Here is a 25,003-nt window from a genome sequence, read left to right as displayed (position 1 = left end):
GTGTGTGCTTTGACATGCGGGAAGCCTTCTGTGAGAAACACTGTCTCCTTCTAACCAAAGAGCCAAGTCTAACAGAGAAAATTATGGAAACTCCAATCAAAAATCTCTTCAAAGTCTACGTCCATGCCACCCTGAACATGCCTGATCTTGTCTGCTCTCAGAAGCTAAGTAGGGTCGGGCCTGGTTAGTACATGGATGGGAGACCACCTAGGAAAACCAGGTGCTGTAGGCTTTAATAAAAAAAAAAAAAATCTCTTCAAGAAAGTTCTTAGTACCAAAAAACATTTCTTAGTATTATTGTCATTATTTCCTAGTAAAAGCTACACAAGTTTTAGTTTGTGATACAACTATGAATACAAATTAATTCTTACATCAAAAATTATATTAAGTACATAGAGATCTTCTCTTACTTTAGAGACTTTAAGATCAGACAAAAAGCATTATGCTACTCACCATATTCTTTAAAAGTTCAGAGGCTTCCTTTACATTGTTCTTTTTCAAATTGTCAAAGACCAAATCTAAGCCTATTCTAATCAGCTCCTCGAGTCTTTGAGCAGAATGACTATTAATCCTGAAGAAAGTCTGTGCCTCTGGTATTTTGTTGTTTAAAATGGCATTGGCAATAACGTCCTAAGAAAAGGGAAGAAAAAAATCTGCCTTTTAAGTTCTTTTTTATTTCCTTATTATGATTATCAACGTAGAATTTATACATTTATTGAGCATCTACTACAGGACTTTTATTGAAACTCTACTACTAGATTTGGGGCTTTGCACCAGGGATATAAAGTTGAGAGACCCTGCTGTCCAGGAGCTTTTAGACTAGTAGAAGACACACAAATAAAGTACTGATTATAGTACTATATGATAAGGGAGAGAATACAGGTATCCTAGGGTGCTAGAAAGGAGGGTCAAGAAGAGGAGCATCTAAATAACAGTGGTGACAAAAAGCGGGGGGTGCTTCCTAGCAGAGGTAACTTATGAAGTAAAAGTTTTAAAGACAACTATTATATACATATATTGAAAAAGGAGGAAAAGTGTTCCAAAAAGAGGGAATATTATATACAGAGGCATAAAGGCAAGAAATAGCATCAAGTCTTCAGAGAACTCCAAATTACTCAATATAACTGGAAAAAGTTGGGGAGAGTAGCAGATGAGACTTGAAAGAAAAGCAGAGATTCCATCATGAAGGGCACTGTGTGTGTGAGATGTATTGTATCCTGAAACTTATGTGGAGCCACTGAAGGATCTTAAAAGCAAGAGGTGATGTAATCAAATATATCTATTTTAGGAAGACTATTCAGGCAGCAATGTGGAGAATGGACTGAAAGAGATGCAAGCTCAAGATAGTGAGGAAGTATGTTACCATAATACTACAAGAAAGAAGAAATCAAGCACAAACTGAGACCTAAACTCAAAGAGAACAGAAAGGAGATTTTCTTAACCTGGGGCTTTAGAGGGGTCTGTAAACCCCATTTATCAATGTGCAAAATTGTGTGCACATGCACACATTTACATGTATATTTTTGGAGACAAGAGTCCGTGGCTTCCATCAAAGTGAACTCTACCCTCCTCCAAACTAAAAATCAGTGATTTGGGGTAAAAAGAACAGAGGACCCATGGATGGCGCTTTGAAGGATATTAAAGTGGGGAAAGCTGGAGATGAAACCTGCAAGAGAGTGGAAAATACAAGCTAAAAAAGGCAGAAGGAAAGTCAAATAAATTTTGACTAGAGGATGAATAAGAGACAAAGAAAATGCAGTCATACCACATACTTCTCCCTATGTCTCCACCCAACAACTCACTCCTACAAACCTGGCAGCCTCTCAGCCTTATCACTTTCACTCCTTGTTGATTCTGATCATTTGGGTTAAGCTATTTTGGCCTTTGTCTTTCCAATATTTAATGTGGGTGGAGGGATTCTTCCAGTCCCCAACCCAGCTTACTTTGGCTGTATTACCTTCTATAAAAAGAAAGCCAAGCAGATAAGCACGGAAAATTTAATGGCAAAATCTTGACTAGAATCTGAGACAAGACTCAAATCGATTATACTTCCAGCGATAATGTCATAAAATAAAGTTTCCTAAGATCGAATCACCAGGAATGATTTGATTTATTCAAAGATCAGGCAGAAAGCATAAGTCTAAAGTGGCAAGCCTTAGCTATTGATAGTGTTGCTAAGGGAGTGCCGCTTCCCATAGGTTTGGGGATGGTGTCTCACTGGATCCAAGTGGCCAGATATGGCATCAAGAAGAAGCTTATCTGTGTTCTGAATTAAACGAGACTTGTAGAAACAAATTTGAAGTCATGTCCAGAGATCTAAAATCTATAAAACCTAAAACTCTTCTCAAAGATTCTGAATCACAAGTGTATAGAGCTTAATTTGGTTTCTTCTATTGTTTTCTCAGATCCTCTATCTGGTAAATAAAAGAAATGATAATTCTTCATATTTACCTCAATGCTGAATTTCTCCCAGATATTGCTCTCCTTTACTTTTGGGACATTTTCATTTACATCATATTCCTCTATAGCATCTGTTAGCTTCCAAGGAAACTTTATCATGAAAGTTCGAAGTTCATTAATGTAGCTGGTCAAAATGTTCACTCCTTTCTGTAGATGTTCATCTAGCTCTATGGAAAACACCAATGGAACAATTTCATATATACAGAAATATGTGTGTGTGTATATAGAGAGAAAATGTTAAAATTCAAACTCAGTGTTTTCAAAACTTCAAACAAGAAATTTGAGATTTTTCCTATTTACAAGTAGCTCCATGATTTAATATAACTCTTTTCACAATGATTAGACTTTCTGCCAACTTTCCCAGTGTTAGAATCCATTTCACTCACTAAATTACACACTGATTTTACCCACCTTTACCAAATGGCACTCCATTGGCTTATGCTCTCTCATGAAACAGGAATACTTACATTTTTGTCCTGACACAGTAACAGGACAATTGCACCCTTCTTTGCTGTTATTCTTACCTTCATGATGAATAAAAATCTCCTTTATTTGTTTGTTAAGGAAGGACAGTGTAAGATTAAGCAATTGTTCTGAGAAGTTTTTGCTCTGGGTTTCAGAATCACTTTCTCTAATTGCTGAGCAAAGTAAATCCAATGCTGGTGTCAGCTCTTCCACATCTGAGAAAGAACAAATAAATTAACATGAAAAATACCAGGATTCTCCCAATAAAATAAACATATCCAAAAATACCATACTGTAGTATTTTAAAACATAAAACAAGGACCAATGTCTTATTCTCAAAAAGCCCACGAAACCTTTATGAAAAGTCTTACTACCTACAAACTTTAGTGATTCTCCTTACTACTAGTCATTATTTACTGGTATTACTATAGCAAAACTATCATTTTGCTGACCACCTACTATATCTTAAGTATTGTATTTGGTGTTTCATAAATGCAATCTCATTCACTCCTTTCAAAAACCTGAGAGGTAGGTGTTACAGGCCTCTTATCATAGATGAGGAAACTGAGGTTCAGAGAAGATAAATAACTTGCCCAAGCTAATTTGGAAAGTAAGTGGCAGAGTCAAAATATGAACGTAAAAGCCAGTCTGATTCCTAAACCATTCTCTTAAAACATGCGGGTGAAAGAAAGGAGGGTGGGTCCCTGAATCCTCCATTTGTCAACTGCAGGCCCTAGTGAAGTGATTCCTGTTTATCTCAACATCAGCTCTAGGACTGTATTTGTTTAAATGGGATTAATGAGAAACATGGGTTTTACCCCAGGAGAGCAGGTAAAGCTTTTCCCATGCTTATTTCCAGACTCATCCGCCTGCCCTTCAGGGTAGAGCAATGCAGGTAAGAATAAAGTGACAAAAAAAAATCACAGACCACCAAAGAGCAGGAGAAATGAACAATGACCATATGCTTGCTGATGGAGCCTCACTTACCACTACAAACTTGAACTTTTTCCATAAATTTGAAATTTAAAAAAATTGGAGCATAAAAAAAGTCTGCAGTTCAAAAGGGAAAATACCAAACTCTGCACTCAAAACAGAATGCTTTTAAAAAAGAAAATTTCTAATCCACATTCTCAGTAAACTAATACTATATTGATGTTGAAAAAGCAAGTAGTCATTTTCTTCACATTGAGTACAAATTGGTAAAACTTTTCTGAAGGACAACTTATCAAAGTATTTAAGAATATAAATTATTTATCTCTTTGACCTGGAAATTCCACATCTAGAAATTTATCCTAAGTAACTATACATATGTGAAATTATACACACACAGCATTTATAGCACACTGCAAACAACAGTAAAAATTAGAATCTATCTAAATGTCTAACAGAAGTTTGGTTGGGTAAATTATGGTACAGTCCATACAATGAAATTCTATGCCACCATAAATCCTTGAAGGACATTTGGTCCTGTCCAAAACATCCAAGGATACATTTGGTCCATGCCAACTCATCTACCTAACTCCATGTGCCATTACCAGCTAGGCTACTGAGGCAAGAAATGTTATTATCGTTAATACAGCCACAACACAATTATTGGACCAGTAAAACATGATAATGTTTTTTATGTATTAATCCTGTAAACCCAAAGTATAAATAAGTATTATGGGCTGTCTGAATGTAGGGACATTTCCTAAGCATGAACTTTTTTTGACAGGACCAAATATCAAGGACCACTTGGTATGGACCAAATATGCTCATGGAGGTTTTCAACGGGACCAAATTTCAAGAACATTTGGATATGAGCCAAACGTCTCTGTGGATATTTGGGACAGGACCAAATGTCTACAATCCCATAAATAAGTATATCCATTATTAACAAGAATGATATCTATAGTATATAATCAAATAAAAAAATTATAAGATTATAAACATGTACAGAGGGAAACATACTTTATTACCCTATGCCTCTGAGAAGATCTGTAAATGGCTACCCAGTCCAAAAATAAAAGCTAGCTTTCTTGTTCACTGAAAAGGAAAGCCAAAATCTTTAAAAGTGTTGGTAATGTAGCAGAAGAGTCAGGCTGAAAATTTTTATAACAAGTCTCAATCCATAACTCAGCCAGCTGCACTGTCACTATACATTTCAAACACTTGCAAGGATAGGCAATTTAGCAAATGAATTTCATTCTCTTTTGAACAAAAGTCTCAAATTTAAAAGAGCACTTCCTTGCATACTAAAAATACAAAGCACAGTAAAGGATATAAACAATAAACACCTCGCTTAGAATGAGAACATTTATAGATTCTCACAACTCTCTCAAGTTTCCACAGACTATATAAAATCTCATGACTGAGTTTTGGCAAGTAAATAAGTCATAAGAAAACACAACAATAATTTGAAAGTGATTAAAAAGATAAAATGATAAATGCTAATGTAGACATCTTTATTCTACTTACTTCTTAAATATAAATGGGATGGAAAGTGATCAAACTGATCAGATACAGATGATTTTGAGGATGGATTCAAAAGATTTTCCTTGCTCTTCAAAAAGAAATCTACTGTGTCTAGCTGACGATTTTCTATACCGGCCTGAAATGGGAGAAAATCAGAAAAAAATTATAATAGAAAAAAAAAAACAGAAAACAGATTTTAAAAAAAAACAAAAAACAAAAAAACTTCAGAACTTAAATGTGCTGAGACTGAAGGAGACACAAGGCTATCTTTATCTTGCAGGAGTAGCTGGGTTCTAGTAGGATTGTGAAAATGACTAATTATGCAATCAGGATAAGTCTCTGTAACCTACTGAACATCAGTTTCTGCTTCAGTAGAAACAGGAGGTTAGACAAGAAAACTCTTTCATTGCTATTGTTCCGTAATTTCAAAACCATTGAAAACTAGGTTCTTGAGGATCATCCTTACAATTAAGGTATAGTCTATCTGAATTAAAATGTTAAAGCGGTATGGTATAAAGTTAACTGAAAAGCAGGCCAACAACAGACTCCCATTTCTCACGAGGTGTCTTGAGGAAATTCTCTACAGAGATCATTTAACACAGATTTAAAAAAAAAAAAAAGTGTGTATATATCTTTAAATGCTCAGTTGAACAGAGCAGAGAAAAACTCTCAGGGGATAAAAACAAGGAGAGACAAATCCAGAAAAGTGAGCTCTAAAGCCAACTGCTGCCTAAAGTAATCTGCAGATCTCCGATGCACTAAAGTAGAGTTGGAAAACTAAAGTTCGCCAATCAAATCCAGCCTTTGCCTGTTTTTGTTAAGGTAGTTTTATGGGGACACAGACATACTCATTCACTTATATTTTAAGTGGCTACAATAACAGCTGAATAGTTCTAACAGAAACCACATGGCCTGCAATATCTAAAATATTTACTACCTGGCCTTTATAGAAAAAGTTTGCCACTCCTAATACTATGAGTAAAAATCGCCTAAAGAGCTTGTTAAAATGTGGATTACTGAGCCCTGCCCCCAGAGTTTGATTTCATAAGTCTGAGGTAGGGCTTGATAATTTGCGTTTCTAATAAATTCTCAGATGATGGTGATGTGTTGCTCTTGGGACAACACTGTGAGAACCAATGGGCCAAATCTGGCTGTTAACAGACCAGGCAAGTTGGAGGAAGAGGTACTGGTGGAAGTTATGTATAGAGGAAAAGAGAATAAACCTAGGGTCCATGCAAATTGACATGCTTGAAAAGGGCTGAACTAGAAAAATTATTGCCCCCAGGGGAAGACTATCAACAAACTATGTCCTTGCTCTGGGTGGTAGGAGGAAAAAAATCAAATTATGTATGATTAAATAAAAGAATATTCTTGTTCTTAGGAGATATATGCTAAAGTACTTAGAGTGGAGAGTTATAAAGTTTGCAACTTTCAGATGGTTCAACAAAATGAAAAGTACACACACAATTAAAACAAATATGGCAAAATGTTAAAAGTTGGTGAATGTAGGTGAAAGATAACTGGATGTTCACTACTATTTTTTTGCAATTTTTCTGTATAATTTGAAAAATTTGAAAAAACATTTAAAAACAATGACCAAACAGTAATTCTAGAAATAAAAATGTAAAAATTGAAATTATATACTCAGTGCATGTGTTTAATAGCACAGTAGACATAGCTGAAAAAATAGTGAGCTAGAAGAAATAAAGAAATTATTATGTAATGAAGACTCATAGAGGTTAAGAGAAAAAGTATGGAAAGTCTACTTTTGATTGAAGTACTATTGTCACAACTGGAAAATACACATTTAGTTTTCAAGTACATGGAACATTTATAAAAACTGAGTACTTAGGGGCTAGAAACTGAGTTTCAACAAATTTTAAAAAACATCATATAGACCAGTATTTTCCCAATTGAGGACTATAACTCATTAGTGAGACATAAAATCACAGTGACACAGTAGAACACAAAAAAAACAAAAAGATCACAAAAGTAACCTGAAGTCTATGGCCATGCTACCCTGAACAAGCCTGATCCCATCTGATCTCAGAAGGTAAGCAGGGTTGGGCCTGGTTAGTACTTGGATAGGAGACCACTTAGGAAGACCAGGTGCTGTAGGCGTAAAATTTTTTTAAAAATAAGGGATTGTAAACTGACAAGGTCCTTGCAATCTGTGAGGTCAACCAAGGGTTGTCTCGCCTAAAAACAAACAAACAAAAAAACAGTAACCTGAAGAGGGAAAAAAAGATTACCCTCAAAGGAACAACAGCTGACTTCTCAAATGACAATGGGATCCAGAACACAGTAAAAAGTGATCATGAATGTGCTGAAACAACTGCCTGTCTAGAATTATACTCAACAAAGATACTGTTCAAAATGAGAGCAAAATAGATATCATTAGTTAGATGAAAACTGAGAGTTCAGCAGTTCCTTACTAATGCAGATTCTGAATGATACACTTTTAGGCAGAGGGAAGGTCTAAAATGTGAAAAGAAATGAAAAAAAAAAGTATAACATTTGTGTAAAAAGAAATGAACCTAAATACATAATAATGTTTAACTTAACATGGTTAAAAAAAGCAGTAATAACACAAATAAGAGTACGTGAAATTAAAGCATGTAATGGCCTTGTATTATCCAGAAGGGTAAAGTTATTAACTTTGGATTTGATAATTTAAATATGCACATTATATGTCACTAGGATATCCTCTAAAAGAACATAAACTGAATATTTAATATCCAAACTAGTAGAGGGTACAGGAGCTTCTTGAGTGCTAGTAATGTTTTATTTCTTAATCTAGGTGATTGTTAAAAATTTTTTGCTTTGTAAGTATTTGTTAAACTATATATATTCTGTATACTTTTTTTTGAGAATTTTTATAAGAGTTTATTTGAGCCAAACTGATGACATCTGCCGGGGAAGCAAGATCTCAAATGCTCCCCTGTATACTCTTTTAATACATGTTATATTTCATCATGAAAATAATAAAATTGATTAATGTGGTTTAGTACAGTAATAGATTAAAGGAAATGATTCATTTCATTATCTCAATAGATTCAGAACAAGCATTCAATAAAATTCAGTACCCATTCATAATAAAAATTCACAGCTGGAAAAAAAAGGGAACTTAATCTTCTAAAGGTTTCCTTAATACGCACACACAACTTAACAGAGAGATATTACAAGTGTACTTTTTTAAAATCAGGAGTAAGATAAGGATGACAACTATAACTTCTGGGTCTATTATACTAAAGGTTCCAGCAGCAAAATAAGACAAGGAAAAAAAGTAAAAAGAATAAGGATTTGAAGATACGAAACAAAATTGTATTATTTCGATGTTAAATTATAGATTACCTATACAGAAACTTCAACAAAATCTAACAAGTAAATTATTACAATTAACGAGAATTTAGCAAATTTGCTAGATACAAAACTCAATATATAAAAAAAGTATTTACACTGCTAACAAAATGTAAATTAAAAATATACCATTTATAATAACTTGTATACAATATTTAAACAAAAAAATATACTATTTCAACATATAGCATTTAAATATAAATATGTATGCATATATAAATATACATAGTATTTACATATATAAACACACTAAAAATAAAGCTAACAGATATCAAAAGCTCTTAATATAAAAACTGTAATATCTTATAGAAAGACATTAATAAAGACCTAAAAAAATGGGAAGAGAAATTATGTTTGTGGATAGGATTATCAAATATCTTAAAGATGTCAATTCTTCCCAACTTGATATAAAGATTTATGGAATTTTAATTAAAATCCTAACAACTTTTCATGAAACTGGACAAGCTGATCCTAAAATATGAAAGAGAGTTAAGAGAAAATAACAAAAACATCCTGAATAATACTAAAAGATTTATAGTTAAGACAGGATAGAACTGCCCTAAGGATAGACAAAGACCAATGGAACAGAATAGAGCCGGAAACAAACTCATGCATATATGGAAACTTGACAAGACATTTTAGATCAGCTGTAAAACGACTTCTGAAAAAAACTGCTGAGACAAATGGTGATCAATATGGGGGATAGAGGGATAGGTCCCAGCCTCACACCATGCATAACAAATGGAAAAGGACTTAAATGTGAAAGTCATAAGAAAAACTTAGGAAAAAATATGAAAACATATCTGTGACCTCAGGATAAAAGTCACAAGCTATAAAGAAAAAACTGATTAAACTACATTAAAATTTAGAACTATATTAAAATTAGAGATCTCATGAGGAAAACAAAATGACAAGCCACAGACTAGAATATATTCACCACACTTATAACAAAGTATTGGTATCTAGAACATATCAAACACTACAAACCATTAAAAAAAAGACAAACATCTCAAGAGAAAAATAAGCAAAAGACTTTTACCAAAGAAATTTAAATGTCATATATGTGTGTGTATATGTGTGTATATGTGTGTGTATAAATGTACATATGTATATATTAAAAGATGTTCAACCTTAATCAGGGAAATGCAAATTAAAACCCATCATACCAGCAAAATGTTTTAAATTCTGGATATACAAAGTATTAGCAAAGACAACAATGAGAACTCACATGCATTGCTGGTGAGAGCGTAAACTGATAAAATATCTTTGGAAAACTACAGTATTATCTAGTAAAGTTAAAGAGGCACATGTCCTATGGCCCAGCAATTCTACTACCATAATAGAGAAACTCTTGCACAGGTGCTGCAGTAGATGCCTAAGAAATTGTTTATAGCAACAATTTTTATAACAGCAAACAACTGGAAATAAAGTTGAAGAAAGAAAGAAATATTCATATAAGATACTACACAGAGGTGAAACTGAATAAACTAGTTATACAAAAAACATGGATAGGGGGAGGAGGGAGGTAGATAGAGGAGAGGGGAGGAAAAAAAGAAAAAAAGAAAACCTACTTGATGAATCATAAAAAATTTTTAAAGATTTAAAACAACATGGATGAATCACCAAAAAATCAGGTTGAGTGAGGAAAAAAAAAAGCAAATCCCAAAAGAATCACAGTGACTCTATTGTACACAAAATTCAACAATAGCCCAAACTAAAAAGCATTACTTGGGGATACAGTTATATGGAGTAAGATAAAGAAAAGCAAGGGAATGGTTAAAATTTGCAGAATGGCAGTTAACCGAGGCTGGGCGAGGTAAAGGAAGAGGATGGGGAGGGGCACACATTAAAAAATATTGCTGATAATCTAGTTCTTGCTGGATGGTGGGTATAAGAGTATTTGTTTTATTATTATCACTTAAATCATATTCACTTGTTTGTATGTGGGGGGAGACTAAGGCCAAAACAATGCTGTATATCTGATACAATTCTAATTAAACTCACAGACATGCACATACATTATATAAGGGCAGAGGCTCTGGAGTCACACTGCCTAGGTTCCTGGCACTACCACCTACTGTCCATGAATGCTGGCGCTACCACCTACTGTCCATGAATATCTGAATTATTTCTTGTGTTCCCTCATTTATAAAATGGGGATAATAATGGTATTTACCTATAGGGTTAAGATTAATGAGATAAAACCTGATTATTAACACTTAGGAAAAAACAAGTATAAGGAAATAACTCTAATAGTAAACATGATTACCTCTGGATAATAGATTTATAGGTAACAAATTTTCTTTTTTCCCCTATTATTCAAATTTTATACAGTGATATTTTGTCTTATATAAATGTAAAATTTTAAATATTGGGTGCTGGAACAACTGAATATCCACATACAAAAAAATTAAGCTGGATTCCTTCCTCAGACCATATACAAAAATTATTCAAAATGCATCATAAATCTAAACATAAGAGCTAAAACTATACAACTCTTATAAGAGTAAATCTTCATGACCTCAGATTAGGCAATGGTTTCTGAGATATGACACCAAAAGCACAAATAACTTTAAAAAAAGTAAATTTACTTCATCAAAATTAAAAATTTATGTTTCAATGAACACCACTGAGAAGATGAAAAGACAATCCACAGAAGAAAATATTTGCAAATCATTTCTCTCACAAAGTTCTAGTATCCAGAACATATAAAGAACTCTTAGAACTCAAAAATAAAGACAAATAACTCAATTTAAAAATGGATAAGTGATTTAAATAGACACATCTCCAAAGGGATATACAAGTGGCCAATAAGCACATGTAAACATGTTCAACATCTTTAGTCATTAGGAAAATGTGAATCAAATCCACAATGAGATACCACTTCATTTTGACTTCACAACCACTAGGATGCTATAATAAAAAAGATGGACAAGAGTTAATGAGGATGTGGAACTATGCATGTGGAACCCTCATACATTGCTGGTGGGAACATAAAATAGTGCAGCCACTATAGAAAACAGTTTAATGGTTCTTCAAAAAGTTAAATGACCCAGTAATTCCACTGCTAGCTGTATACCCAAGAGAAAAGAAAACATATGGTAATACAAAAACTTGTACTCCACTATTCATAGCAGGATTATTCATAATAGCTAAAAAGAAGAAATCACCCAAATATCCATCAACTGATGAATGGACAAACAAAATGTGGTATATTTATATAACAGAATATTATTCAGTCATAAAAAGGAATGAAGTAGTAATATATGCTACAATACGGATAAACCATGAAAACACGCTACGTGAGAGAAGCCAGTCACAAAAAGCCATGTATTTTAAAACTCCAGTCATATGAAATGTCCAAAACAGGCAAATCCAGACACAGCAAGCAGATTACTGTTTGGAACTAAGGAGCCTCAAGAAATAGAAAATGACTGCTAACAGGTACGGAGTGTCTTTTTGGGATGATAAAAATGGGAATTAGACAGCGGTGATGGTTGTGCAGCTCTGAATATACTAAAAACTACTAAAATTTACACTTTTTTTTTTTTAATCTTTATTTTTTAGAGAATTTTTTAAGAATTTACTTGAGCCAAAATGACAACACATGCCAGGGGGCAAGATCTCAAATGCTCCTGAATTGTACAGTGTAGATGGGTGAAATTTATCTCAGTAAAGCTGTCATTTTAAAAACAAACTGGCACATATTATAAACTTCTAGTTGTTGACCTTTCACAGGGGCTGTGTGTATAATAGAAAGTACTCTGATTATAGCTGTCTTTATTAGCATGGCTATGGGCCATTCACTTAACCACCGTGAGCCTAAGATTTTTCATCTGTAAAATGAAATGAATAAAAACTACCCAACCCATCTCATGTAGTTATTTTAGGACAAAATTAGATAATGCATATAAAAGTATTTCTGATCTAGAAAATGCAATATAAATTTAGGTAATGTCACTTCTACAGCTGGATCCTTTTTTAGAAGAGTAGGGACTATAAGGTAGGAATAAAAGATCACTCCTGTTCAAGCTTTCCATAACTTGCTTCCACTTCATTTCAGCTTATAGCTGCCTCCATTTCTTATAATTTTTTCTTCCTTAAATAGTGTTCATTATAATCTTATATCTTTTAAAGCCAAAAGGGTAAACTGTTAAGCAATGTTAGGGTAATGAAATAGCCAGAACTAAGCAAATAGACAGGTGAACTATAGCTCATTTTGCTGCTAGGTTAAATGAATTCTCCTAAACTTTCAGTCAAATAAGAGTGTACAGAAAAAAAAAAATCAAGCAACGTTCCTTAGACATTTAATTGTTACCTCTAGGGCATGTATGGGGATTGAGCACCTTCCCCAACCATTGAGATGGCAAAGAGAGTCCACAGTGCTGGCACTTCCATGGATCATTAGTCTATTTAAAAACTCTTCTTGAGACAAACCAAACAAAATCAGAGACAGTCCATTTTCTACAGGAAAAATAAAAGTTTTAATAAATTAGCAGGACTTAGGCTTTAGGATTATTACAGGAATTAATTTCTAATTACTGAATACTTAAGCACTATAATTACAAATAGATTTATTGGGCATCCGCTACTATTATGACTTTCATGATTTTCAATGTTAAAGAAGAGTTCTATTTTTTAAACACTGATCATTAAGGTGGTCTACTAAGAACAACTCATTCTATGAAACAGCACTAAATTTCACTTTTTTATTTTATATCTTATCTATCTTGCACAATCAATACCTGGAACTTTTAACTATTTACAGAGATGTCACATTGCTGGATTACAAAAATGAAATAATAGCATGTCTTGACACACAGAAATACATGATTGCCAAAATCGAGATAATGAAGACACGCGTGGTTAGTTCAATCGCAACATTCATTAGCTTTGTAGGAGGTTATGGCATAAATGCTGAATGAATATGTGTCTGAAATAACAGACCCAAATGCCTACAGGTTCCAAGCAGGTGGTGAGACACATGCAAGAGAAACCTAACCAGAAAAAAAATGGTTCATTGAAGAAACAAATTCAGCTCCAACACATAAATTATTCTGCAGGAAAGCAGGTCTAATATTGCCAGATCTTATCATTTTTTAGTAACAGCTGGAATCCAGAGTTTGTGTGAAACTCTCTAATTTTACATGTTTATAATAAAATCTTATTTAAAAGTGTAGATAGTACATGCCAAAAAAAAAAAAAAATCTACAGTTCATATGAGGCCCACAATCAGCCAGCTTGCAACCTTTGCATGTACCAAAGTTAAGTGAAGCTTACCCAAGTAAAAATCAACCTTTATTACTCTTAAACTTTCTCTGACTTATATTAGCATGTAGTTGGGCAGGAATCATATGACACATTACCAAGAATTATACCAAATGTCCCCTATGAAAGATTACCATTTAGAGGAGGACACAGTGGACACTAATACCACCAGGGCAGCAGAAGTAAAATACAGTAAGAAAGCACACTTCTCAGCAACGGATTTCAACCTGATACAAGACATTCTCACCTGTCAAAACAAGGCACAATTGCTGGTCTCCGCTGTTGTCTACAGGAATACACTTCTGGCCAAGGAAAAAGCACTGCATGCCCTGGGTTTCCAAATCCCAAAGGACAATGGTGCAGCCCATCCTTTCCACTGCCCAAGTAAACAGTGCAGTGAATCCTGTCACAGACACACATCTAAGCTCGATGGGTTCCTCTTGTTCACTGATGTGCATCATTTTCCATGCTCTTCCTGGATCACTGGTCTTAGTATGATCTTTCTGTGGAAAATTATACTGACTGTGCATTATGTCCTGTGGAATGAAAGGCCAGCTTGGCGCATTCATACTGTGGTTAAGAGATTCAGGAAACTCCAAATGCAAAATATCCTGGAACCATGGAACGCAATGGGAAAACTCCAGTTTGGAGCTCTTTATTGTCTTATTCAATGATGATAGCTGGGCTTTCCAAGACCTGGAAGATAGGGTAGAACTCAAACCTGTTACAAGTGAAAGGAACTAAGCAAAACACTAAATCAGGAGCAAGCTGCACTTAAAAAAAAAAGTGTCTACCTCTGTAAAAACCTTTAGTGAAAAAGTATGGAGTTAAGCATGACAAAAAATGGAAATAAAGTAAATCCAAAAAGGTGGTTTCTGTACCTATCCACTTGGAAGGAAAACTTGGTCAGTTTCATGTTGTAGTCAGAATTAACAGGATCATCTTCATCTATTCCCTTAGGGCCTTCGATAGGAATGTCTTGTAGAGTTCTTTCACGCAGTATGTGTCCTGGGTGTTGCCTACATTTTAAAATAATAGCCATTGTCAAAAATAGTGATCAAATCCAAATCTGTGTTACTACAAGTTATTAAAAACTCAGGGGGTAGAGGAGGGTGTGTCACAGAGAAGAAACAGTGTAGACAATAAGTTATCCTGAATAGGACTCTTTATCTCCATTTCCTATAGCAGGAATTTAACCCATTTGTAACTAGGTATGGTGATGGATGCTACCTAATTTACTGTGATCATTTCACAATATATACAAATATTTAGTCATTATGTTATACACCTGAAACTAATGTTATATGTCAATTATATCTCAATTTAAAAAAAGAATCTGGTCCTTAAGGGCAGTGAGTTTTATAAAGATATAAGAGCATTTATTGTCTACTATACCGCAGATGTGATAAGAACTTTACATAAATTATCTTATTTAAGCTTTTCAACAACTCTATGAAGTCAATATACTCCCACTTTATAGATACGTAAACTAAGGTTCAGAGAAACAGTGAAGCTAGATTTGAACCAGGTCAATGTGACCATAAAGGTTTTTAATCATTCACTATACCACCACTACACAGAAGATTTAGGCTGAGACAGGGGAATACATAAACACTAGGAAGGCAAAGTATGAGCACGGGTGTAGGTGGAAAAGTATATGCAGAAAGAGGGCTGTCACATCTGAGAAACACACAGAAGCTGGGGTAGCTAAAGCATAGTAAATGAGAAGGAAAGATGAGGCTGGAGAGGTTGGCAGGAGACAGTGCAGAGCTTTATGGATTATGGATTTTTAGTTTTTATCTTGGTGGGGAAAAAAGGTAATGAGGTTTTAAGCAGAAAAGTGATATAATCAGATGCAGAAGAGTAGCTAGGTGGAGAAAGGTAGGCATCTAAATTCCCCAAGCACTTAAATTATTAACTATTAATCCTTTCAATAATTTGAAGGTAATATGTTGACACAGATTTGTCGAGATGAAGTTAAAAAAGGCAGGATGACAGTGAGAAAGATGATACATGGAGAAAGGATATATCTGCCTCCAGATGTTGATACCTGGCTATATCTCTGATAAAATATGAATTTTAACAACGTCACTCTGATTATTCTACAGAGGATAGATTTGAGAGGGGTATGAACAGACATGAGGAGACCAATTACGAGGCCGTTAAGCTAGTTCGGGTAAGTGATGATAGTGGCATGGATTAAAGTGATGACAGAGGAGTTAAGTGGACAGGTTCAAGAAACACTCAGGAGGTATAATGGCTAGGAGTTGGTGGTTAACTGGATGTGAACCTAATACTTAAGAAGTTGGAAATACAAAAAAAGAGGACATGGAGAAGGCAGGAAGAAATGTAACCCAAAGCATACACAGAGGGACGAGTTTTCATTAAAGTAGGGGAATCTGTCCATTGCAATAGAAGGGAAGACATAGAAGATGAGTGCAGGAAACTAGGTTTGTAATATGTGAGAAACTAAAGGAGCTCCCATAGATGGGGTCTACTTCCTTTATAAAGAGGAGGCAAAGTTTACCACCAAAGAATTGGGGGTAAAGAGAACAGAGGTTTGAGGAAAATGGAGGCTTAAAAACATTGTTGTAAAGAAGGGATTCATGAAAAACAAAATCACTGCAAAATTTCCAGATAATATTGAGAGACCAGTTGAAGGTCACAAATGTAAACTTAACAGTAGTATCAATTATTCTTTGTGTTTTTTTCACAAGTGCTTAGTTGTTGGGTGCAGGAACTGAAATGGCAGAGTAAAAAAAAAGATTTTGTCAGACCAAGTACTACCACAGGGCAGAAACAAGAGTTTTAAAGGACATGCAAGAGGTGACTGAAATGATGGGTCACGGAACCTATGCTGAAAAGGGAGGGAAGTGAAGACAGAAAGTAAAAGGTCAACAGATTGGAAATTCCAGTGAGGTCAAATGCCAGATGAAGTAGAAGTACTTGAGTAGGTGAGCTGGAAAGTTTGGAAGGTTGTGGTCAGTGAGTGATATGTATAGAAAAGTGATGTGGGGGAGGAGCAGTTTCAAATAACAACAAAGCCCAGGGTGTGACTATAAGAGTGGACAGCTAAGGTAAACTGAAAGAAACACTTTAAGATTTCAGAGTACCCTTAGAAAATAAAACAGTCAACTCCAGAGAAATTATATTAAAGATCATTCATGTAACTCCAGAGAAATTATATTAAAGATCATTCATGCAAATAATTAATAAACATATCACTGATTTAGCTGGACAGGACAGAGCCCTAAATTTACGGCAGGGAACAGAACAGTAGTTCTTTGGCTGATGTTAACAGTAGCTAAGTTCAATGAAATTGTTCTAAAGAATGTGCCTGGTGCTCTCATGAGTTCTTTTGGAGTGCTGCCAAAACATCCAGAGGAAGAGATCCCTACACTCAAGGATTAGAATAGCTGACTGAGTAGACTTTCCTCCCTCCTCACCTGACAAATTGTTTCCTAATTGTTTTTACCGATTAGGAGGTAACTACACATACAAGGTATGTTCGAGTCAATAAAAACGGCCTACTGGTAAACAATCACACAATCTGAGAATGTGCTAACTATCTCTGCTCAAAGATTCAAAAAAGAAAAGTGAAAAAATCACAGTGGTGAAAAGTTCTGATAGGTATGTGAAGATGAATTTACCCTTTCTGTGATCCAAGCAATAAGGAATAAAACCTATCAAAGTGCAATCCAACTATTAGGATTTATTTATCTCATTCATATTGTTAGGACCAAAAATCATAATGGTAAATACTGAAAGTACTAAATGTGGACTGGCCTACATTTAGATAAGCAAGTTGCAATGTATAGGCGACTGTGTGCGTGTGCACGCACACATTCGCATACACACATACCCCTCTCAAACATAAAATCTGAAGAAATTAGAATACTATCTAAATAAAAAAGCAACGCAAATAAACATTCAATTTTTACTAATATATTTAGAGTCAAAAGCGTGGGCTCTCCAAGGGAAACGCCAGACAAAATCTTCAGCTGGACAAAGTTAGCTTAATATCTTATCAAACTCCTTAAAAGAGATAAGTAATCTCCAAGGAAGCCATGACTCTGGGCCACAAAAGAATTCTAACGCAGAGTAAACCCCATTTCTCTTCTACTCTAATGTGGGGCAAGAGATGAGTAGATAATGTATAACAGCCAAGGGCATTTAAAATTGTGCTTGATTACTTTTTCACTTATATGATGACATAAACCATATATAACACATATCGTATAAATCAATCAAAATTCTGATATACATCCAAAAATAAAAAGGTGGCTAGTGGTCATTTAAATAAATTATTATACAGTAATAAGTTCATTAAGTAGTAACAAGAACATGATCTAACTGAATAGAAGACGAAAACTAGTATAAAAAAGCTAACAAGTACATTTTTAATCTCTTATGGCTCTCATTATTTACTTCAAATTTGAGATCGCAGTAATTTACATACCTGAAATATAGATTTAAGTTGAGAGCAACTGCAGAGTTGGAGGAGCTGACAATCACTACAACATCTAGGTCTTGAGACACTTTCAGTGAAATAAAGGAAGAAATATTGGCTGGCTGCTGTTGCTGCTCATTACACATATCTTCTTGGTGAAGTGTTAAATCCACATGAGCTACATGTGTACCATCCACCATGTCAAATATGTCTTTGAGTTAGAGTTAAAGAAAATGCCAGTGTTAAGTATGCCTAACCATTTAAACCACAGGATGGAGAGAACTATAGACCTCATTGCTCCAACCCTGTAGGAATAGTAACAGAAGGACACTAAGGTTGCCCCCATCATAGTAACCAGATGACTATGAAGTTGGTAGCCCAATAAACAACCTGATGGAGAGTTCATTCAATAGTACTTGCTGAATACCTACTCTATGCCAGGCCCTGAGACAATGGTAATATTTTCTACTAGTGTTCTACAGTAGTGCTGTCCAAGAGAAATATATTGCAAGCTAAACGTTTGTTATTGTAAATTTTCTAGTAGCCTTATTTAAAAGTAAAATGAAATCAGTGAACCTAATTTTAATAACATATTTTACTTAACTTAGTAAATGCGAATTATCATCTCAACATGTAATCAATATTAAAAAATTGAGATATTATATTACATTCTTTTTTTTTTACATAAGTGTTCAAAATCTGGTATTTTACACTTATAGAATATCTCAATTTGGACACAATTTTCACTGAAAATAACTGATCTGTATCTAGACTTCATAAAATTTACATTTGAGAACTTGGAACAATCAAAGTTGTTCCAAACATACTTAAGCGTTCTCTAAAAGCCAAATCTAGTATCAGCTTTTAAATCTAAAGTAATTAAATAAAATTAAGAATTTAGTTCTTCAGTCGTGCTGGCCAATTTCAAGTGTTCAAAGCACACATGCCTAGTGCTATATTGGACAGCACAGTTCTATAACCTGGCAATAAAAATGACGTTAATCCAATAATTTATGACATTTTTACAAAAGAAGTTTTAATATAGACTGATATATCTAAAATAGAAAAACTGTTCCTTTAAATTCAGAAATGAAAATTCCAAAATCATATAACAGGTCATTTTTCAAGCCTTTGAAATAATTTTGCTGATGACCTATGGATATGCTAGAGATAAAAAAAAACAGTAATATTTTCCAAAAATAAATTAAAAGTGGTTAAGCAAACCATACGATTCACTAATATGATGATGGAATCATTAAGAGGTGGCTTATATTCATACATGAAAATATATGTATCGTATCTTAAGCATCATCTAAATCCTTCCTGGAACAAGCACGTAATAGATAATAAACATATTTGAATGGGTAATACAGAGCATATATTATTTGAAAATAAATACGCTGGATGATTATGACTATGAAAAACCATGTGCATATACTGGAAAATATTCGAATGGAATATAAAGCAATATAGTTGAGTACTTTAAGTTCATGAAGATCTTTTTCCCTAAAAAGTTTTACTGAAAAATTAATCATTTACCTATATCCCAATTTCCTAAAACTAAAAGTCTAAAAAGGTTCATCCTTCTAGGTACTCTCCTTCCCTGCATATCAACATCTTTACCACCAAGGATACAGATCCAACCTAAACTACTCAAAACAAAAAGAATTCCTCTGCAGAGCTGCGTGTCAATAATTCTGTCCACTGCCTGTGTAGGCAAGGGTAATGTGAAACAGTTGAGTACTCTAATCTCAGCATCTCTTTCAGGGAATATAATGCGTAGGATGATACTTTTATTGATGAACAATAATGATGTGTTATTGTGAAATGACAGAATTCTCAAAGATAATAAGGAAATACCTATGAAACAAAAGAACATTATTTCAAACTCACTGGTCACAATTTTACAATGGGTAAATTTTTCTGTAAACATAATACAACAGGTAAAACAAAACAAAACCAAAACAGTACTTAACTCAGTCCAACTCTAGGCAGTTATTACTCATATCCACCTAAGCAAGGAGTCATTGGAAGGTAGATAAGGAGATGAATAAAGATAGTCTACAATGTCTCTGTTTCTTTTGTTTATGGATAGTCCGACAGCACACCAGAAGATTCGAAAAAGCCTACTTACCTATGGGACCCCCACAAGAACAATCACAGACTTGTTTTAAAAATGAAAAAGAAGAAACCTTAAAATCAAGGGTGACAAGTATACTACTGCCTTAAAAAACTGAAGAATGAGTGCTTTGATTTCTGCTCCTTGCAGCCTAGGATGAGACATAGTTAGTAGCTCTGTAACCAGTCTAGATTAGCACTATCCAACCACAAATGCAAGCCACACATGTAACTTTTTAGAAACAGCTACAATGAAAAAAGAAACAGGTGAAACTAATTTTTATATTATTTATCTCATTATATCCAAAATGTCATTTCAACATGTAATTAATACAAAAACCTATTGAGATATTTTACTTTTTTCATACTAAGTCCTCAAAATATGGTATGTATTTGACACTTAAAGGACATCTTAATTCATATTAACCACATTTTAAGTGCTTAATGACTCCATATAGGTAGTGGCTAGTATTGGACAAGAAAGATTTTCCACTCTGAATTCACTTCTAAAAGAATTTTTCCTGAAATATATAAAATTATATGGTTATATCACAGATTTAAACATGCTGAAAGACCACCTGTAACTTACTGATATTTTGATCTTCAATGAGCTTTTGCAATGTCTCCTCAGTATAGCTATATAAAATGGTTCCATCACATCGTCCATCTTTCAAATTAAATTCATAGATGAGCAGTTCGTAATTTTCACTAAGAGCGAGCAGTCTGGGCTTGTCTGTTGGTGTGCCGCTGTTATGACAATCCTCCCACACAAAGCTAAGAAAAAGTTTAGATTATTTATCATATTCCACATCCACAGCATTTATCCAACAATGGTGAGGGTGGAAGGGGAGAATGAATACAGTTCTTTAGTTCAATTAATGATAGCATTAATTCTCCATTCAACTAAAAAAAACGTAAATTGCTCTAGGACTTCAGCCTCTCCCCACTCCCCCTTCCTACTTCTTTCCCTCAGCCCTAATGAGGCCAACAAAAGAATATAGAAGTGGGTGATGAAAAGGGGGCTTGAAGCAAGAAATGATGGCTGCTTTTATTCCTTCATCCTAAATCCTGACTGATGATGTGTTTAAAAGAACTGTCATAATCAAGGTAAGTTTCAACAATCAAATATATATACATACACACATATATATATTTTTGATATGAAGTGGTACTCACGATTAACAAAATAGGCTTTGCTAACTGCAGTGCTTTCAATGACTTTAAAAAAGTGATTTGTATTAATAGACCTGAAGACTTCAAGGCTTCTATAATTCTATATTACAGAATGGCTGTCCAACAGAACTTTGTGACAATGGAAGTATTCTATATATCTGCATAGTCCTATACAGTAGCCAACAGCCCATGTGGCTACTAATATTTGAAATGTGAGTAATGCAACTGAAGAAATAAATTTTAAATTTTAAGTCACATGTGGCTAAAGGCTACCTTGCTGAACAGCCCAGTTACAGAATTTTTAAAGCAGTATAATGTCATACCAACGCTGGCTAACAAGGATGGAAGGACACTAATGATACTATAGCTTCAAGTTAAATAAAAAAATTAATTATGTTTTAAAAATAAAAGAACCTCAATTAGGAAAACAATGCAATGGAATGAGATTAGGCTACCATACTGATAGTTTCAACTTTTTAAAAAAGCTTTTTTCCACAGTAGTAAGTTTTGTATCGAGAAAAACTGTACTTAGTGCTGTTATGTCCTTATTAAAGATTAACACATTTTATAGTTCTATCTTTATACCTAGACTGATTTTTCATTAACACCCAATTACTGTTTACACTTAAAATCTGGAAAACAATCTAAATGTTGAATATGGAAAATATTCAACAAATTAAGATATATTTAAAAGGCAGAATACTGTGACACCACTAACACCATTAGCACCATAGACTATTACCAAGTGGAAAGATAGGAAATTTTCAATGAAAATGACAAAATATAAAATGCAGTGATTTCAACAATATAAAAAGGATTTAGAAAAGTAGGAAGTTAAACCCTGAATACTATAAAAGGATTTAGAAAAGTAGGAAGTTAAACCCTGAATACTATAAATACCCTATGAAGTATTTTAATTAAAATTCAGTTCAATTAGAAAAATTAAAAAGCTCTTCTTGATCCACTCCCCCCTAATTTCATGAAGTAGTTTATGAATGTCCCCATTAATTCATGTATGTCTTATCTTTTGTTAAGTTCTCAAACACCTAAAGAGTTTTGCTTTTCTCTCAGCCTCATTCCTTTGCAAAGGGGTATTCATAGGTACTTATTACTGTTGAATAAACTTACTCTCCCTAGGGAGAGAGACCTCTTCCTAAGCAACTAGAGATCAGGAATAAAGACAAACAGAACAAGTTAAAGCATTTACTCATTTAACGAACGAATCTCTACTATCAAGTACTGTTATAGGACCTGGACATTCCACGGTAAGACACCTCTTGGTTACTGAGTCTAAAAGAGATCATTTACAAAATGTTTTCTATTATAAAAAGAACCCAAAGACTCAGAGGGCACTAGCAAACTTAATGATGTTAAAAACTGTCTTGGACCAACAGTTACAGAAGTAGAAATAGATCAGTTTTTTTCCTGGATTCCCAAATTATGTAAGCCTCACATAGAATTGTCTTAGTCAACTTTTTAGGCACTGCTCCTAGGTAACAGTAAGCTCGTAATGAATATTTGAGCGAATAAATGAGTGTAAAAACTAGGCTGTCCTTGAAGAAGCGGGGGAAAGCCCGTTTATGGAAAAAAAAGTTATCAGGATGGTTCCAATTAGAGATAAATCTGTTAAAACACCAGCTCGGGATTACGTGGGCAAGGTTCACGGCGCAGTGACGACTGATCAACCTGCGTTAAATAAAATAATCAGCGCCTAAACTGGGAGCCATTCCAGGTTCGCCGTGGCTAGCAGAGGAACGGGATGCTGTCTCCGCCCACCCAATACCGGGAAGCGAGGGTGCAGAGATGCATCAAGGCGAGGAAAGGGTTCCCGCAGCTGTCATTCCTCTCCCGCTACCTCCATGTTAGGAGCGGGGCACTGGGGCCAGCCGAGCGAGGGCTTGGGAGTCCTCCCACACCGCCCAGCCGCAGCACTTACTGCCGAAAGGGGCCGTCGAGGCAGCAGCCACCCCCGCCCCGGCCGCCTGGCGCCAAGGAAAGCACTTGAAGGCTGCCTGCAGCCGTCAGGCTCCCCAGAACCTCCTGCTCTCTGTGCAACTGCGCCCGGGATCCCAGCCGCCCCGTTGCCTCGGCGGGGACCGGCACCAACAACATAGGTAAAACCCGCTCCATGGCTTTATGGTTGCAACTACTGCCTGCGGCAGCACTTCCGGACCACTTCTCTGCAGCCATCTTTGGTCCGGCCGCTTCTTCCGGTCACCTACGCCAAACTGCGTCCTGGGCATGCGCAGTGTAGCCGACCCGCTCACAGTCTCGTGACTGCTGCAGCTGCAGCCGTATGCCTGTTTGTTTTTGTCTGGTGGCCGGCACCGCCCAGTCTCGCAAAGCCACGTTGCTTTAGTCTCGAGCCAGCTGTTAACTACACTGTAATAGTTGAGGGTTTCATTTAGCAGCTGGAGGCAGGCTGTAGCAGCTGTGCTCTGTGGCAATACGCTTTGCCACTTTAATCTAGCTGCCACTTAGCTGTTGGATTACGGTTCCTGTCTCTTTTCTTAGCGTGCTATTAATTTTGTGTACAGTCCCTGGGATGGGGCAATGTCCTTGGTAGTGTGGACCGATCCATCCGGAGGGAGTTGAACTGAGTGCTGAAGTCAAGTAATACCCATTGTAATAGGCAGGGAAACAGGCTAAGGGGTGGAGGTGGTGGAGTTCTTTTCATAAGTGTTTTCTCAGGGAAGTATGATCCAAGATCGTCAGCAGGGAGAGGACGAAGCAGGAAGGGGTGGTGAGGAAAGAGATGGGGAGTAGTCATTTTGGAAAGGGTCCTAATAGACAACAATACCTTTCTTAACACATTCTTTTCCACAATCAGATGGAATTACATGGCTACCAAAGGTCAGCTCTTCCGTTTTTTGCTTTGACGCCCATCCTCCTTTTGTTCTATGGCTTTGTGTCTGTAAATTTTTTTCTTCCGCATTTTTTCACCACCTTTATTGGGATGCTTCCAATATCATGCAGACATGCTATAACATGTCATTCTTAAGAAAAATAACTTCCCTTAACCTACATCAACACCTACTGTCAAATTTCTGCTTCCCTTTTAGAAAATTCCAAGTTGTCTCTTCTTGTAGTCAGAAAAATTCCCTCCCTCCTCACTTCAACCTCTCTAATCGGACTGCCACCTCTAACAAAACTGCCCCTCAAGACTAACGATCTCCATAGTGCCACAACTAGCCATCCTCTTTCAATCATTCCTCTCTCCTTTCTTAAAGTATTTTTCCAACTTTAGTAACACCG

At 35.2% G+C, this 25,003-nt stretch overlaps 1 protein-coding gene, 1 non-coding gene and 1 pseudogene across 4 annotated transcripts in view; 2 read left to right on the top strand and 1 right to left on the bottom strand.

Annotated features, from left to right (window-relative positions):
• SPG11 (SPG11, spatacsin vesicle trafficking associated) overlaps positions 1-23,988 on the bottom strand; it is a 73,676-nt gene extending 49,688 nt beyond the window's left edge. For all 3 annotated transcript variants that reach the window (XM_015595893.2, XM_015595892.2, XM_006920418.3), the window contains exons 1-11: positions 23,685-23,988; positions 21,165-21,349; positions 20,093-20,317; positions 18,467-18,668; positions 14,889-15,026; positions 14,255-14,703; positions 13,058-13,203; positions 5,383-5,515; positions 2,985-3,140; positions 2,452-2,627; positions 454-630 (exon numbers count right to left, since the gene is read on the bottom strand). In XM_015595893.2, the coding sequence (XP_015451379.1) occupies positions 454-630; positions 2,452-2,627; positions 2,985-3,140; positions 5,383-5,515; positions 13,058-13,203; positions 14,255-14,703; positions 14,889-15,026; positions 18,467-18,668; positions 20,093-20,317; positions 21,165-21,349; positions 23,685-23,938 (2,241 nt within the window). In that variant the 5' untranslated portion in view covers positions 23,939-23,988. The remainder of the gene's footprint in view (positions 1-453; positions 631-2,451; positions 2,628-2,984; positions 3,141-5,382; positions 5,516-13,057; positions 13,204-14,254; positions 14,704-14,888; positions 15,027-18,466; positions 18,669-20,092; positions 20,318-21,164; positions 21,350-23,684) is intronic.
• On the top strand, positions 114-232 carry LOC112469683 (annotated as a pseudogene).
• LOC112469871 lies at positions 7,382-7,500 on the top strand. Its single transcript, XR_003042741.1, has one exon. It is a non-coding gene; the product is annotated as a 5S ribosomal RNA (ribosomal RNA).
• Positions 23,989-25,003: the final 1,015 nt, after the last annotated feature.

Source organism: Pteropus alecto, unplaced genomic scaffold, assembly GCF_000325575.1.
Source record: "Pteropus alecto unplaced genomic scaffold, ASM32557v1 scaffold86, whole genome shotgun sequence".
NCBI classification, from domain to species: domain Eukaryota; kingdom Metazoa; phylum Chordata; class Mammalia; order Chiroptera; family Pteropodidae; genus Pteropus; species Pteropus alecto.
Note: the sequence above shows the minus strand (reverse complement) of the source record. Positions and strands in the feature narration are given on the sequence as shown.